Below are 18,186 nucleotides of genomic sequence, written 5' to 3'. Positions count from 1 at the left end.
TCCTGAGATGCCAAATTAGTATTACAGTAGCAGTGGCCAATTCCAGAGTATTGCTAGTGACTGAGGTCCAGCCAGCAGTTGATCTTAAACCCCCTCCTGCTTCCTCATAATTCATGTAGCATTTGTATAGTATGCATGCTTGGCTAAATGAGAAAAGTTCTCCGGTTGGCAGTTAGGTAGATTGAACTATCCCAAACAGGGAAGCTGGGAGAGAGACAAAGCAACACTATGAGAGCATCAGCCTCTGGTTCTCTTTCTCAGCTTGTCTTTGATGACTGTTCAGTAAATGACAAGAAGACAGGGGGCAGCCAATGACCCAGCTCTGCTTACCTCCTATGGCATTCCATTTGGACCAAATCAACTTTTGTGTTAAACATTTCTTCTTGTTCAAGTGGTTATGATAGTCACTTTTGCTTTAATAAACCCACAAAGAAGCATCCCTAAAGTCTGGAGGAGAAGGGATAGGACAGAATGAACATCAGGACCTAACCCTGTGGCAGTGAGACAGTTCACTGGAGAGAGAACCCATAAGGAGGAGCACTTTTTGAGAGGAGACATCAGTATGGCAGTTCTTGGCAGTTCTTTATGGAATGACCTCAGTTGCTTTGCTTGGTGGGTCTTCGATAAGGTTAGATTGGCCAGCTGATACTATAGATTCAAAGGGAGAGAAAAGAAGAAGAGGAATAAAAAGCTTTAGATTCTGGTGCCCACTTTGGCAGCACGCATACTAAAATTGGAGCAAGATAGAGAAGATTAGCACCATTCTGCACAAGGACGACATGCAAATTCTTGAAGCATTCCATATAAAAAAAAAGATATAAAACCTGGGAATATTACAAACTAGGACCTATGGGAAATACCGGTGTTTATAGGGTATTTAGGCTGATACTGGGATTATCTTGAATTGTGTTTTTGTTGTCATGGGGTAAAGATTAATGGGATCATGTAGGGTACCCCTTCTTGCATTCCACTCTTGGAGCCTGCTTTCATCTCAGACCCTTTCACCTCTCTGAGTTTCCAGTGTACACTTTCAAGAAAGGATGGAGAGGAGGAAACATGGGTGAGGGATTAGTGTGAGCATTCCCTCTCCTGCCGCCATGACTCCCCTCTGTTGACGTTTTTTAATGCCTGTTCTCCAGGGATGGACATATAATTTTCAAGAAGAAAAACTTGACCAATGACATCTGGGGTCTCTAATTTTATGTGTTTCAGTTCAAGTGTTTCAGGATAATTTCCATGTCTGCATTCTGTGATTTTATGCTTACCAAGCAAATAATGTAATATTCAGCACTCCAAGAAGCTTTTGGCTTTCTAATTTATGCCTGATGTTATTATTACTGACAAACAGAGAATTCTGGCTAATGTCTCCAGGAAGCTAACACTATCATTGGGAGTTCAAAGGTTGAAGAACTGAGAGTTAGGAATAATTAATACCAAAATTCAAGAATCTATTTTCCAGGGAAAGAACTTTTATTAATCGCCTAACCTTGTGCTCCAGTTTTCCTGGATGGATATTTTCAGTCTCAAACATGACTCTGGTTAAGCAACAAATTAGATGCTTTCTCTCTTCATAGACATGAAGATATGGAGCCCTTGAGGACATGGGATGGAAGGAAACTATAAAAAATGAACAGTCATGTGGGTACAGCTCAGAATAGAGGAGAGAGGAACAAGAATGAGAAAGAAGACCAGGCTGCCCAGTTGCTTGCAGATTGGAGCTTGCAGACTATTTAGAGCAGGGTCACCTGATATTAAATTTGTATTCTTGTACTGCTGTGATCTAAACTTGTATCTCTCCTCCTACAACCTCCATAATGAAGTTGTCTGCACACATGAATGCTTTATGTGAGGGATAGTCCAGGAAGTCAAGGAAAAGAAACTGTCTCTCATCTGAGTCATTGAGATGCATGGGGCTGGTCACATGGGGAAGAACAAAATGGTCCACCCAATGACAAGGCAGGAGTTCAGAGTGGAGGTTACTGGGAAAAGCATAAACAGCCCATTCCCTTTCTAGAATTACATGAGACATTGAGTCTGTACATGTTGGAGAAAGTGGGTATACAAGTCTACCAGTCCATGTGAGATGACATTTCAGCCATTTCATTAGAATCTCAAAGAATGGGGTCCTTTAGCTGAATTTTGATCTGAAGCCATCAATTTCACTGTGGAACTTTGTAAGAAACAGACCCAAGAACCATATTTAATTACTGCAGGATGATATTAAGGATGTTGTTTGCTCTGTGTAGTAGGACCCCCATGAAAACTTTCTGTTAGGTTTTGGTACTAAGAATGGAGCCAACATAGTGCTGTAGATAACAACATGCAACTTGGGCTCAAGCCTCACCCCTGGGAAATAAACATACCGAAAGACACACACAGGCCATCAAACAAACTTCAGGACATTTCAATTCCTTGTTTTCCACTTAGTATTATTTTCCATGTATGCTCATAATCATTTATTTCCTATTTAAAAAATAGGGGGCTAAGTCCCCCTACGTGCATGTGGTTTTGGAAGAAATCCTGAAATTCTTCTATAAAGCATATGCAACAAAGAGACAGTGAATTCTATTTGGACTGAAAACCTCATGGAGGAATGGAGCACCGGACATGGGATTGGCTGCTGTTGGAAGGATAAGGCGTGTGTGTAACAGGTGTGGGTGACTGGTCTGTTCACTTGCTTTTGATGCTGAAGTTAGGGTCTAGGTGCTGAGAACAACTTTCCTCATTAGCTAAGGCTTGGACTATATAGAAGATGGTGGAGATAATCTAGAAGGATAACTTGGGGTGTTACTATAACTACTTATTTATCAATGGAGCTTAAAAATTATCCTTTTAAAACCAAGCATAAATGGTGTTTGCCCAATTGAACTGAACCTTGAGCCTACAAGGGTTAGTCTTTATAAGAAGGCTGGTGATGATACTCCTTATTCCCTGTAGAAGACATTGTTTCCCATTATGAAAACATCTGTCATTATGTTTGGAGAAGTGCCATTATTGCTTATGAAGGCTTAATAGATTGAAAGAAAAGGAGGACTCTATAGTGCCAGAAACACAAGCTAAATATTTTATTGGATTTTAAAGGAGAAAATGGGAAAATGTAAGTACTTTAGTAAAAATCCATTACTCGTCTGAAAGAACCAACTTTGGCATTCATGGCCCCCCAGTCAAGGTATCTCCTATACTCCCCAGGCCTCAGCAGGTACTGCCTTCCCCTGTAGCTGGGCATCTCATAAAGGACCCAGCAGCCATCCAGCACATTGATAGAGTGGATTTCATTGAGATGGAAGCGGTCCTGGAGAGAGAGACAATCATCTGTGATCTCTGACATTTGTCCCCTGAAGTCCTCTCGCTCATAGATCCTCATTCTGAAAGTGCCGGTGTGCTGCGGTGGCAGAAAAGAAAAAGTAAATGAACACAAGTGGAGAGAAATGAAAGTTCTAGCCCTTGTACCTCCCTGGCCACACCTGCCCAGGAGTTGTTGGAATCCAGATTTGCTTCCAGAACAATCAGGTGTTAAAGAGCCTACCCTCCCCCATCCACCACCCAGGCATCTAATGATTTATAGGTAATGTTAGGAACAGAACTCAGCAGCCTTTCACTGCTGTCCACATCTCTGTCCCTAGCAACCAAGATTTGTCCAAAATAAAATTTATCATGTTAGTGCTGGTTGTTAGAGCAGGTCCTTTGCAAAGGTGAAAAGTGTAAGTCATTGGAAAGCAAAGTCCCAACTGATAACATTACTTTCATTAAAAAGGGCTCAACATGGTGCTATATTCTTTCTGTACACTGTGGAACACAGCATTATTAATCTTTTGTAAAAAATAAAATAATACATTTTTTTAATCTCTTTGTTCATCACCTCAGTTTCACTTCAGATGTCAACCTCTCTGGCGCTTAAACTTCCTTTCTGGTCTTTTCCCTTGACGTCTTTATTTCCCTCAGCAACAAAAACCATCTCCATTAAGCTCTGTTTGGATGACACTATATCCCATGCCTCCCACACTCTAGCATATTCTTCTAAGAACTGTGCAATCACTCTCTAGGAGATAGTGAATTTCAAACTTTGATTTTGGATTTGGCCTTTTCTTTAATTTATACCTCTAGGTGAACTAATAGGTACTGACCATGAAATCAGAATAAAAACCAGAGGACAGGGAGAATATTAAGTAGGAAAGTGAGCCAAAGGAAACAAACATATTTTTATCAATTCAGCAGACTCGGAGCACCTGGGTGGCTCAGTTAAGCATCGGGCTCTTGATTTCAGCTCAGGCCATGACCTCATGGTTTGTGTTCGAGCCCCGCATCAGGCTCTGTGCTGACAGTGCGGAACCTGCTTGGGATTCTCTTTCTCTCTCTCTCTCTCTCTCTCTCTCTGTTCCTCCACCATTTGTATTTTCTCTCTCTCTCTCTCAAAATAAATAAATAAAAATATAAGCCAACCCAGAGTGTATCTATCTATGAGTTTTGAGACATTATTTCTGAGTTGATACAGCTCAGAATGACTACTCTAAGTTATATCTTGGGCGCCTGGGTGGCTCAGTTGGTTAAACATCCAACTTTGGCTCAGGTCATGATCCCTCAGTTGTGGGTTCAAGCCCAGTGTAGGACTGAGTGGGGCTCTGTGCTGACAGCTCAGAGCCTGGAGCCTGCTTGAGATTCCATGTCTCCCTCTTTCTCTTTCTCTGCCCCTCCCCCGCTCATGCTCTGTCTCTCTCTATCAAAAATAAATAAACATTAAAAAAAAACCAGGTTATAGCTTACACAGATGGCAACTTCTGTTTTCTGTATGTCCTGTTTTTCCCTAATTAGACGTTGGCCTTTTAATTTTTTTATTCCACTTAAAATATAAAAATCTGGGAACATGTGATTAAAAAGGTAAACACCATAAGGTTCATGAATGGCTTCCCATCTGAGACATCCTTCTAGAATGGACTGCATGTGGTAGGCTCACTCGCACTTTCTGCTGTCTAGTCGGAATAATATGGTTAAAGAATGGTATTTGTTCATGGCTTTCACTTCCAAAGAGACCAGAGACAAAGACAGAGCCACACTCACCTGAGGGATGAGGCGACAGGAGCGGATGGAGTCACTGAGGCCCATCCACTGCTGGTAGTCCGGGTAGTCCCCGCGCCGCAGTAAGTACTGGCTGCCCGCGTAGTTGGGGCGCTCATAGATCATCCAGCAGCCGCTGTCCACGCGGATGGAGTTGCAGCGGCTGAAATACGGCTGCAGGTTGGGGCAGTCGCTGGTGCACTCGTAGCAGCGGCCCTGGAAGCCCCGGTCCTCGTAGAAGGTGATCTGCAAAATGGAAGAAGATACAGGAGCATGAGGCCACGTGTCCCCGCCGAAGATGCTGCGCCAGAGCAAACAGCGGGCATCAGGGACCCAGCACTTACCTTTCCCATTTTGGAGAGAGTGAGCCGGAGGTGTTTGCTGTTCGCTGGGTGCTGAGTGGGCCGAGGGGGAGTGCCGCTGTATATATAGCAGCCCTGACTGCTGCCTCCGCAGGAAATCACACAAAAGGGGCCCATTTCGGTGAGTAAGGGGATTTGCAAGCTCCCCGCTCCCCCTCCCCGCGGTCATTGGGGTTAGCTGAATGGTTCTCTCATTCTTTCTGGTAGGTTCGGGTTGTTCTAATTCACTAAAGCTGTTGTTGCCACCAAAATGAAAAGAGTCTTTACTCTTTTAGTTGAGCAAAAGGATGAGTGAAATTCTATCCCCCGTGCTTTTAGTTTGTCACCTAATTTGCTTAATTGACTCCTCAAAGGTAATTAAACGAAGTAATGCATTCTGCTCCAGGACTGGTGTATTTTTTTTTAACTTACTAAAAATCAGACTTTAAATTGTCAGGAATCTTAAGGAAGAGGAAACCAAGTGAAGCAATCTGCAAAGTGCATTAAAAAGCACAAAGCTTAGTTCAAGCTCAAGATTCTGTGGTCATCGTTGTTATTTGGGGGCCTATCTTGAGTAAAACTGATACTTGACTGGGAAATGTGTAGGCTCCTGGAGGCTGGGAATTCTCTCTTGTTTCTTTCTGACGCTGGGCCCTGGAGCAGAGGGTTTCACATAGTAGGCCCTCAATACTTGGCTTTGATCTGAGAAAAAGGAGATAGTTATGACCTTCAACTTGCTCATGACTCCCTGAGAGCCTAAATCTTTCCTTCTGCTGGTAGCTGCCCAGAGGATTGCTGTTCTCTGCCCTCCTTCTACATCCTAAGATCTTTCTTCCCCTCCCCCGTCGGACGTCTGCTCACTTGGTAAAGGTGGCTTGAGCTACCATAAGGAGTAACGCACAATCCCTCAAAATACCAATGGCTTACTCCCCCAGACTTTTGAGATGGTGACAGATGACAGATGACAGAGCCTCTGGATCGTATGCATTTCACAGGTGTGGACCTTTCAGGTCCCTGGGAGAATTTCATGAGGTTCATAAGGTCAAAACAGTTTTCCTAACAATACCAGGATGTTATTGACCTTTTTCACTCCCTGGAGTTTATGTCCAGAGGCCAGATGACATTAAAGACACATAACAACGCCAATCCTTTCAGTACATGTTTTTGTTTCGGAAAATGCAGTTACTCCTCATAAAAAGGTGTTATTTGTGTTGACATGTAACAAGTTTATGACCTAAGGCCTTGTGTCAGAGGCCCGCACTCAGGCCCTGTCAGTAGTATGGCAGCTTCCAGTGTCAGAGCATCAGGGACCTGGACTGGGGGCAGGCAGAGGGGTGAGTGGTGCTGTCAGGACCGACACCATTTCAAGTGACACTAACTGTGACCATCCACTCTGCCTGCCCCATGCCTTGCTTTCCCATTGCTTCCTCTAAAGTTGTTTTTCTTCCCAGCACTCACAAACACCATGAAATTGTTGAATAGACACCATTTATGGTGAACACATTCAGGATCAATGCCTACACACATCTGCACACACTTTTGCAGTTTCTGCTGCTGTTTGTGTGGTCTCTGGAATTACTTCACTTCCTTAGCCTTTGGTTTCCTCCATTTATAAAATAGGAATGGCAATGAAAATCAAATATGATAATGGACTTGAAACTACATGATAAATTGTAAAGTAATACTAGTGGTAAAAAAATCATATCATTTAGCATTAATAAATGCTGACGACAATAATATTAATAGAGTTCTTCCATAATTCAATAAAAAATAAATATGTTTGGAAGTGCCTGGGTGGCTCAGTCAGTTAAGCGTCCAACTTTGGCTCAGGTCATAGTCTCACTGCTCATGGGTTCGAGCCCCACGTTGGGCTCTGTGCTGACAGCTCAGATCGACCTTCTTCAGATTCTGTGTCTCCCTCTCTTTCTGTCCCTACCCCACTCTGTCTCTCTCAAAAATAAAATAGAAACATTAAAAAAACATAAAAATAAATAAACAAATAAATAAGTTTGTGTTTCCAGGCTTCGACATCATAGTGTCTACACTTTTGCTTATTTTATGGAAACTAAATGTGACCAATGGATAATTTCACATATTGGAATGCTTGGTCTAATTTCGCAAAGGTCTTCTGCTTGGTAATTTTGATTTCACAATCAAATGATGACTATCATTTGGAGGTGGTCTTGAAGCAAGGCACCAAGAACAGAAAAAACATAGGCGAGGGCTGTGCAGTCAGAGTAGATAGAGTCCTCAGCGTCCACCCACACATGTCCCAGCCCAGAGTGTCCAGTTCTTGCTGTCCACCTGCATGCGCCCTCTTGCCATGGCTACACCAGGACTGCAGGTTGGAGTGGTCGCAGCTGCACTCAGAAGAGGTAACTTGAACGGAACATGGTACAGCAGGGGAAATCCCCCCAAGAACACATTACCACGAGGTCAGCGACAGGCCCGTTTTACACCTATCCCATGGTTGATGGCTGTCATGAGCCATAGCAGAGACTCAGTGTTCACGTGCTTGTGTGCACCTGTGGGTGCCCTTCAGACCCACCAGGTGAGTCAGGCCTGACTTGGCTAACAGTAGACCTTTGCCCCTTTTCTCATTTCCATATCATCAACTGAGTCTTTTTAAACATGTTTGTCTTTTATTCTTCCTTCCATTGAGCCATGTATCCTTTCTGTTAAAGTGCTTTGGGGGTCTTTGAGGCAGTATGGGAAAGAAAAGTTGATACGTAAAGCACAAGTCAGAAGAAGTGTCCCTGCTCTCATTATTTGATTAAACTCTTTTATGTTTAAGTAGAGAAATTATAGGAATAGACACAATTCAGCTGAAAAACTGTGGGGACAGGCGTTTTCAATCTTGGCAGTCTAAGAGGGCCTCCTGGGGAGAACTTGTTCCCATTTTGCCTTTTGAATTCAAGTTGTCTGAGAGGATCCAGGCCCAGGGAAAGGAATCATTCCTTGATACTGGAACACCTTTTCTTCCCAGAGACTTCTCAAATCCCGCCCAGTCTTCAAGGCAGCCTAGGCCCATCTTCCTAGGACACCAGCTCTCCAGACCAGCTGTTACTTGGCTGTCCCTTCTATGAGCATCAACATCCACTTCATCACCCTCCAACTTAGCACAGCAGCACTGCCTTCCTCATTGAGTTTCTTCTTTTCCTTGTCTTCAGCAAGGTCATGAGCTCAAGAATAAGGGCCATGTCACACTTCTAAATCCCCCATAATGATTTACTAGTCAATTAGGTGGATAAATAGAGCCCTGGAAACATGAAGAACATGAAAAAATAATGATTCTAATTCTATTTTGAAAACGATAATTCTCCAGCATGAGGTCACCCATGTGGAAACTCAGAGGAGGGAAGCCACTTTCTCCCAGTCACTCAGCTACCACTCCGGTTCTGATGCCTCCTCTTCTGCCTGCCTTTGCTGACCTGGGACGACTTGAAGGGACATAAAATGGCCCAGAAACCTGGTAGGCTGGTGTGGGCCGACAGCAGCAAGGCCTTCCCGTGGGATGGGGGCATGTTAAGCATCACCGGGGCTACGCCACGAAGGTCTCAGAACTTATCTCTAGTGCCTAAGGGTGAGAGACAGGAGAGGTGGCTGGAGAAAGAGAATGAAAATGAAGAAAAAGTGATAAGCAATACTTTTGTGAAGGAAAATGACAAAGAAGATTATTAGCTACTTTCTTGTGCTTTAGAAGATGGATTGCTCAATGGAGACTTCAGGTCCTAGGTACATGTTTTGTTATGTCTCTTTCTATTATCAGCCAGCAGTCCGGGCTAAAATATGCCAGAGGTTAGGGCACTCAGGCCCATGAGCCTTTTATCAGAAATATGTGAATACTGAGTTTATCTCTAAAGTTATGTACAAGAATTTTTTTTCCTTTAAAAATAACTGCAAAACTCTTTTTTGGTCTCATTTAAATCAGAAAAAAAAATTAGAAAGCTGTTTAAGGTCCTCTAGGAACTCATAGTTAAATAAACTTGTGTATCAAAATATTTGAAAAGTATCTAGTATAAGCCTGGCTTCTTCTAAAAACAAAATTATTCATTTAGAAGCCATTATAGTTGCCTGAGGCCTGTTAGGAGCCTCAGTGAAAATAGTCCGTTACCCTTCAGCTCTCTCCTCACACAAACATTTTAGTTTACAAGCTGCCTTTTCCTGAGGCATTAGCAGACTTCTCTCCTGACTCGCTGGTAATGACTCCCAAGTGAAATCTTGAGTTCATCAGCACCTCATTGACATGACCAGCTAAAGGAAGCCATGTCTACTTTCATTTAGGTGGTTAGATTGAACCTGCAGCAAATTTTACAGCACTCATTTGGCTCAGAATGATGAAATAATAAGTAGCGTACTGCATAAAGAATATCTAGTACGGTCCAGACATTGTACCAGGAATCTGGCACAAACTATATCATATGGCCAACACAGCACAATTATTATGGGAACTTTCCCAAATGTTTGTGAGATCTGGGGCAAGAGCAGAAACCAAGCCCCCTCCAGCTTCTCATTCCCTCACATATACATACTCTCTCCACATGCTCCTTGCCCCCCTCCATTTCCCACAAACAGCTGCCTTTTCCTGGCAGAGACTCTCCCTTAGGTCTTGGAAGCCAGGGTCTAAGTAGAGGGAATTCTGGAGCTCCAGGTAAAAGAAGTGTGGTCTACATGAAGGGTAGGCATGTCTCCCGGGACCCACAGATTTCTGTCCTATGGGAAAGATTACAGCTAGAAGTCTAGAGTAAGGGTCTCTGAAGAAGTTCAGGCCAAGATCCCTGACTGACCAAGTCTAATCACAGTACTGATCACCATAGAGAAACAAATCCAGGAAGGTCAATGTAGCTAGTAACTGGAGGAACTGGGAATTGAACTCATGTCTTTCAACCTTCAAGGCCTAAACTAATTGCCTCTACATGTAATAATGGTTTGTTTGAGATATTACCTTTCTAGGTATACACTTCTAAATTATACACTTCTAGGTATCTCTTCACTAAATTATACACTTCTCAATGTCACTCTTCTTCTTCTTCTTCTTCTTCTTCTTCTTCTTCTTCTTCTTCTTCTTCTTCTTCTACTTTTTTGTAATTTACAAAGGGCCAGCATCCAACTAGCTTGCTGTTTCCCTACAAACCCTGAAATCTTCGCCCTTAACAGTTCTGGTAAATTCTAGTGGACTCTCCAATGACTGATTGCTTAAGCTGAAGAAATCAGCATTAACTGACTGTAAAAGGCTCTGTAATCCCTTATTTATTTATTTGGGTATAGACTTCTAAGACAGTAGTATTGGGTGACTGTCAAAGGGACATTAAAGATGTTCACGTTTCCTTGACTTAAAAGAATTTTCTAGAAAACAGCTCATTTATTCTGACCCCTTTTCCTTATAGAGTCCATGTTTGTAGCACAATTAGACACAACTGATAGAGTCATGGCTAGTGCTTACTGAGCCTCTGCCGTTTGCTAGCTTCTGTACATGAGGCAGCTCATGTGTTCCTCATTAGATTATGCAAGCAGGAAATCTAAGGCTCAGGGAGGGTAAGCAAGTTGCTTAAGGTCACCCAGCCACTAGGTGGTCAAGCCAGAAACCAAGTCCATGGACTTCAAAGTCTGCATTGGTAACCACCGAGATACCCCAGTTTGAAACCCAATAGAGTCTTAAAGTATCAGAGCCGGAAGGAAACACAGAGGTCATCTTGTCCATTCCTGTAATTTTACAGAGAAGGAAACTTGTGGCGGACTGAGCTTTATGGGATGAAATGCTGTTTTCCAAGCCTATAAATTCACCAGATTAAAACAAAACCAAATCCTAAATTAACAAAGTTATTTTCAGTGAGACAGGTTATATGGCTTTTCATTTTTTGTTAAAAGAAAACTCATATGAAAAAGACCCAAGAAACCAACAGAGTTCAAATGTCACTAGTCATGTGACCAGAGGACAACACAATGATTTAGCTAGGCCAGCAAGAAAACCTCAAATCTTCTGCATATTTGGTACTGATAAAAGCCATGACATTTTGATAACATGTAGATCTTTATATGTACAATTTATCCCCTAAGTTCCTTCAACAAGAAGAAATCTTATTGTAAAAGAATCTCCATTATTTAAGGTTTCATGCAGAGCATTATTTTTTTTAAGATTTATTTATTTATTTGTTTGATTGTTTGTTTTCAGGTAATCTCTACATCCAACATGGGGCTCAAACTCAAAACCCCAAGATCAAGAGCTGCATGTTCTATCAACTGAGCCAGCCAGGCCCCAGAGCATTATTTTTTTAAAAAACATCTTTATTGAGATATAATTCACATACCATACAGTTCACCCATTTAAAGCATAGAATTAAACAATTCTTTTGCCTTTTTTTTTTTTTTGAGAGAGAGAGCACAGGGCAGGGGCAAAGGGGAAGAGAGAGAGAGACACACACACACACAGAATCTTAAGCAGTCTCCATGCTCAGCGTGGAGTCCTTCTCAGGGCTCCATCTTATGACCATGAGATCATGACCTGAGCCAAAATCAAGAGTCAGACTCTTAACCAACTGAGCCACCCAGGGGCCCCTAAAGTTGAATGGTTTTAGTATACTCATAGATAATGTGCAATCATTGCCACAGTCAGTTTTAGAACATGCTCATCATCACCATCAGAAATCCTATACTGTTTAGTTTCATTCCCTTAAACGCCCATCCTCCCCAGCCTTAAGCAACCACTAATCTACTTAGGGTCTCTAGATTTGCCTAATCTGGGTATTTCATGGAGATATATATATAATCTGGGTATTTTATGGATATATAATGTTTATATATATATTAAATATATATATTAAATGGAACCCTGCAATATATATTCTTATGTGACTGGCTTCTTTCACTTTGCATAATGTTTTCAAAGTTCATTCATGTTATAGCATGCATCAATATTTCATTCCTTTTCATGGCCAAATTGTATTCCATAACATGGATATATCACATTTTATTTATCCAATCATCCATTGATAGGCATTTGGGTTGTTTTCACCTTTTGGCTATTGTGAATAGTGCTGCTATAAACAGTTTTTGTTTGAACACTACTTTCAATTCTTTTGAATATATATCCAGAAGTGGAATTGCTGAGTCATATGGTAACACTATGTTTAACCATGAGGAACTGACAAATTGTTTTCCATAGCAGCCGCACTATTTTATGCTTCCACCAGCAATTTATAAGTGTGCCAATCTCTCTATGTCCTTACCAATATTTGTTATTCTCTGTTTTTTTCCCTAAAATTATTACTACTATCCTAGTGGATATTAAGTGGTATCCCATGTGGTTTTGATTTGAATTTCCCTAATGACTAATAATGTTGAACATCTTTCCTTCTGTTTATTAGCCATATGTATATCTTCTTCAGAAAGATACATATTCAAGTTTTCTGCCTATCTTTTAATTTTCTTGCTTGCCTTTGTGCTATTGAGTTCTAAGATTTGTTATATATATAATATATATATTATATGTATGCTATGTATACATATAATTTTTATATATTCTGGATACTAGACTCTGGATACATATACTAAGGTATATGGTTTGTAAACATTTTTTTTCCTTCTGTAGGCTTTCTTCACTTTTTTGATAGTGTCCTTTGATGCATAAAAGGCTTTAATTATAACTAAGTCCAAGTTATTTTGTTGTAGTTTATGCCTTTGGTGTCACATTTAAGAAATCATTGCCATTGTAAAGAATTTATGTTTGTGTTTTCTTCTAAGTTTTACAGCTTGAGTTTTTACACTGAAGTCTTTGATTCTTTTGAGTAAATTTTTACATATGGTGTGAAATAAGGGGTTAACCTCATCCTTTTGCACATCATTGTCCAGTAGTTCCAGCACCATCTGTTGAAAAGCTATTCTTTCCCCCATTGAATCATCTTAGCATCCTTGTCAAAAATCAGTTGACACATGGGTTAATTTCTGGACTCTTAAGTCTATTTCATTCATCTATATGTCCACCCAATACCAGCACCTCACTGCCTTTCTTTTTTTTTTTTCTTAATGTTTATTTATTTATTTCTGAGAGAGAGAGAAGGTAAGAGAGAGTGTGCATGCATGAGCAGGGGAGGGTCAGAGAGAGAGGGAGATACAGAAGCTGAAATAGGGTCCAATCTCCGAGCTGTCAGTACAGATCATGACCTGAGCTGAAGTCGATGCTCAACCGACTAAACTACCCAGGCACCCCAAAAATCAGTTGACACATGGGTTAATTTCTGGACACTCAAGTTTATTTCATTCTTCTCTATGTCTACCTGATGCTAGTAGTTTGCTCTCTTGATTACTGTTGTTGTGTGGTAAGTTCTGAAATCGAGAAACACTCCGACTTTGATCTTCTTTCTCAAGATTGTTTTGGCTACTCTAAGTCCCTTGCACTTCCTATGAATTAAAAAGATTTTTTTAATGTTTATTTTTGAAAGAGCAAGATAGAGACGGAGTGTGAGCAGGGGAGGAGCAGAGAAAAGAAGGCACAGAATCAGAAGCAGTCTCCAGGCTCTGAGCTGTCGGCACAGAGCCTGATTCAGGACTCGAACCCACGGACTGTGAGATCATGACCTGAGCTGAAGTCAGGTGCTTAACCGACTGAGCCACCTAGGCGCCTCTGAATTTTAAAATCAGCTTATCAATTTTAACTAAGAAGTTAACTGGGGGGGCGCCTGGGTGGCTCAGTCGGTTAAGTGTCCGGCTTCGGCTCAGGTCATGATCGCACGTTCGTGTGTTCGAGCCCCGCGTCAGGCTCTGTGCTGACGGCTCAGAGCCTGGAGCCTGCTTCAGATTCTGTGTCTCCCTCTCTCTCTGCCCCTCCCCGCTCATGCTCTGCCTCTCTCTGTCTCAAAAATAAATAAAACACTAAAAAAAAAAAAAAAGAAAAGAAAAGAAATTTTAAAAAAGTTAACTGGGACAGGGCACTATTTCTGCTTATATATAAATTTGGAAAGCGAATTGGCATTCTGGGAGAGTAGCTTTAGTATAGTGGAAAGAAGTTCCAGAGGTGTGCAGGGAGTAAACATTAACACTTCATTCTGCATGACTGAGTCTTTGGTAATTGAGTCTTGATAAAAATTCATATTGGAATCCAAAATAAAGATAACCTGATTGCACTGTTGAATTTGAGGGGACACTGAGGATACATGAATTCTCTGCATTTGTAATGTAGAATAATAATATAATAATTATTGTAAAATAATTTAGAAATAACAAAGTGTGTTCACAATCTTTCCTTATCTTTTCATCATAATTATCCTAAGATTTAGTGAAGCAGGAATTTCTTATGCACTTGTAGTCTTCAATAAGGTAATTCAGGTACAGAGAGGGTAAGGAGTAACTTGATCAAAGAGATAAGCCAGTTAAGTAGGGTAACCAGCCATCACCGTTTATTTGAGACTGCGGGGCTTTCCAGGGTATAGGGCTTTTGTTGCTAAAACTGGGACAGTCCCTTAAAAAAACTCCTCTGACCTGGCCACTTTACTAGTAATTAGCAGAAGCAGGAACAACTCAGGCCCTTGAATTCCTAGTATACACACTCTTCCTATCAATTGAACTCATCAGGCATGCTTGACCTTCTCTACCTTGGGAATTCTGCATAAAAAACCCTGTTCGCTCCGCTTTTCTTGACTCATCTTATATGAGACATCAGCTGCCCTAAGCTTTCCAGCAATCTCTTGTCTTTGGTGTCCCAGCCACAGCTCGTTCTATTTTCTCTTTTATATGTCTAATAGGTCTTCATTCTATTTCCCTTTCCTCTCTTTCTCGGATGGTGGGTTGTAGAAGCAGGCACAGTGCTTCCTTCTCCCTGCTTCTCATGTCGTGAGTACTTCCCATGACTACGTACTTCCCAGGAAGTCCATAGCCGTCGAAAACACCTGATCTTCAAGGTCAGGTAAGTTGCCAGGGGTCACCATTCCTTAGAACGCAGTTATTATTTAAACATAAGAGTCACTTAGTGCCAAAAACACGATTTATATGTTTATTGCATTTGAGGTGGGTAACAAGAAACGGACAGCCTAGTACAAATCGATGACCCGTCTCAGAGAGCCCACCCTGGCATCCGTGGCCCCCCAGTCATGATGGTGCCTGTAGTCCCCCGGCCTCAGCAGGTACTGCCGCCCCCGGTAGTTGGGCATCTCGTAGAGGATCCAGGAGCCCTCCAGCACGTGGAGGGAGTGGAGTTCATGGAGCCGGAAGCGATCGTGGATGCAGGAGCAGTCCTCAGTGAGCTCGGACACAAGGCCTCCGTAGTCATCTCTCTCGTACAGCCTTATCCTGTGAGAGCTGGTCTGTTGTGACAATAAACAGAAGAATGAAAATCACTTGTGTGCATCCCTGATCTCAGTAAAAGTGACTTCGTCGCCTCCACCTACATGAAGCATGGTTTTCAAATCATCCTGCTGCATAGGGGCCCTCTCCTTGCATTGCTGGACATTCCTAACAAGTCAGGGAGAATATTAAAATAAAACTGACCTGATCAGTGGCCTGTCTTGTGGAAGAAACAAACAATGAAATAAAGGTCACAAAAGTCTTTTGTAGGAAACCATCGGCCCCAACTGTATTTAGTGAGTCTGCAAAGAGGATTTTCTCTCTTTTCCATTATGGCTGCATATAACTGAGTCCTAACAAGCTTGTTTCTAAGTCAGTTTTCACTCATAATTTACAATTTGTATTTACTCTGATGTGTCTGACATTTTACCTAGTCAGGTGATCCATTTGAGGTTCTTGCTTCAAAGAAATGCCTCTTTATTTGTATGTCTTTTTGCATCTGCACATTTCTCTAGCCTATTTTTGGTTTCACTTCTTGAATCTGCTTGTCATACCACATAGTTTGGTGTCATCAGGAAGGAGGAAGCAAATTCAACATGTTTAAGAAACTTTAAGCAGCCCTTTGAGGAGGACTGTGTCCCATGAAATCTCAATTAATGACCCTGGAGAGAAGCTAGTTGATAATGACCCTGGGGGACAGGGAGGAAGGTGAAACATACCATTCTAGTTTCTAGATCTTTATGTCGTGGAGACTGTGTAGAAAACATTAGCTAATACGCCCAGGGCACATTACACCTGTATTGTTTTCGCATAGTCTGTCAAGTTTTTCTATCAATAAAAGATAATGATCTACATAGGCTTTTAGCTTTCCTGAGCAAGGAGGTGTTCATTTAGAAATTAAGGATCAGCTAAAAACCACCAAATGTAACTTTAGAGGCTATGGTGTTGTGGTTTCTTGAGCCCTAAAAACAATCTTGTCCTATATATACATATACATATCTATATATACACATATATATCTTGTCCTTAAGTAAGAAAAAAAAGTAAAAGCCTACTCACAATTGTTTTTAAGGTTTGAGAGTTAGGCATTGCTACTTTACTGTGAGCTAGTCATGAGATTTTTACACACTAGAATTTACCGCGACGGATCAGTGACACTTTTGCATCAGTCCGGTTGAAGCATGACTCATACTCACGTAAGGAATGACCCGGCAGGAGCGGACCTAGTCGCTGACGCCCATCCACTACTGGTAGTCCGGGTAGTCCCCGCGCCACAGGAAGTACTGGTGGCCTTGGTAGTTGGGGCGCTCATAGATCATCCAGGAGCCGCTGTCCACGCGGATGGAGTGCAGCGGCTGACATAGGGCTGCAGGTTGGGGCAGTCGCTGGTGCACTCGTAGCGCGGCCCTGGAAGCCCCGGTCCTCGTAGAAGGTGATCTGCGGTGGAAAACAAGGGGACAGCCAGAAGTCAGCGGGGGGAGCATCCCAAACACAGTCGGCGCTCAACAGACATGGCATGGCCCCTCGGGTGGCTCACCTTCCCCATGGTTGTCGGCAGCGATGATCAGCGTCCAGCGTGATGGGGACAAGAGTGGCAACCGGTCTATATAGCAGGAGGGCTGCTGCGTTGGCAAGAACAACACAAAGGGGCCTGGGGGTGGTGCGTGAGGGGATTTCTATGTTCTCTCTCTTTTCTTTTTTCATTTGGGATCATGGGGCAGGGGGCTCTCATTCTCTCTGGTATTTTCGAGTTCTCCTCACTAGCTCCGGTGAAAGGAATTGAAGTCAGCAGAGCCATTATGACCTTGGAGACAAAGGGCGCACTTTCTCATCCTATGCAGCTCTCTAGAAATACATTACATGCCCAGCATTTTGTGGTGTTTGCCTATGGAAACTGCTGAGATGAGGTTGGTGATTCCATTGGGGGTGACTCGTGACCAATCCTTTGAGGTCCAGGAGGACTTGAAGGGTGACCAGAAAAATCCTCTAATTGAAAGACCATTACACTTTCTAAATGTGCCTCATCAGTATGATATGGTTTTGATGAAAGCATTTTGCACATGCTTATGTAGGAGGAAAAATAGATTAGGTCAGTGAACGTGTACACCAAGATGTCAGTCATGGTTATCAATAAATGGCAAAGTGATAGGTCCTAGTTTTATGGTTTTATTTCTCCTTTTTGTTGTTTTTGATTGCCTTATTTTTCTTTACCAAAAGTATATATTACTTTCATGGGATGAAAAATAAACTCAATTTTTAAGTGTGTAACTTTGAGTTGCTTGTGAAAAGTAGCAAATTTTGAAAATAAGTATGTTTTGTTTTGAGCTTAAACACTTCTCTGTGGGCTAAACATAAAGAGAGTTCCCGAGACCCTGTGAGAGCAGGAAAACATGTAGGATCCTTCCATTCCCTCTCTCTCACCGAGGGTCTTCTAAGGTTGCTTTCTGTTTTCAAAACTAGCATCGTGATTTGCCTGATTTTTCCTTTCCTGGAGTGTCATTGCTTGATGGAACCCAGT

The 18,186-nt window shown here is 42.0% G+C and overlaps 1 protein-coding gene, 1 non-coding gene and 1 pseudogene across 3 annotated transcripts; 1 reads left to right on the top strand and 2 right to left on the bottom strand.

Annotated features, from left to right (window-relative positions):
• The first annotated feature begins 703 nt into the window (after window positions 1-703).
• Window positions 704-809, top strand: LOC115288801. Its single transcript, XR_003907197.1, has one exon. It is a non-coding gene; the product is annotated as a U6 spliceosomal RNA (small nuclear RNA).
• A 2,297-nt stretch (window positions 810-3,106) lies between these two features.
• Window positions 3,107-5,405, bottom strand: LOC115286397 (gamma-crystallin B). 2 transcript variants are annotated; one of them, XM_029932938.1, is made up of 3 exons: window positions 5,397-5,405; window positions 5,050-5,298; window positions 3,107-3,382 (listed from the first exon to the last, which is right to left on the bottom strand). In XM_029932938.1, exons 1-3 carry the CDS (start codon window positions 5,403-5,405, stop codon window positions 3,107-3,109), a joined length of 534 nt encoding a protein of 177 aa, XP_029788798.1. The 2 variants fall into 2 exon arrangements, with proteins under 2 accessions (XP_029788798.1, XP_029788799.1); XM_029932939.1 differs by having other exon boundaries at window positions 5,056-5,298.
• Window positions 5,406-15,364: 9,959 nt separating this feature from the next.
• LOC115286943 lies at window positions 15,365-17,214 on the bottom strand (annotated as a pseudogene).
• Window positions 17,215-18,186: the final 972 nt, after the last annotated feature.

This window comes from Suricata suricatta, chromosome 3, assembly GCF_006229205.1.
Source record: "Suricata suricatta isolate VVHF042 chromosome 3, meerkat_22Aug2017_6uvM2_HiC, whole genome shotgun sequence".
Classification (NCBI taxonomy): domain Eukaryota; kingdom Metazoa; phylum Chordata; class Mammalia; order Carnivora; family Herpestidae; genus Suricata; species Suricata suricatta.
The sequence above is the reverse complement of the archived record's forward strand: the minus strand, read 5'-3'. Positions and strand labels throughout refer to the sequence as shown.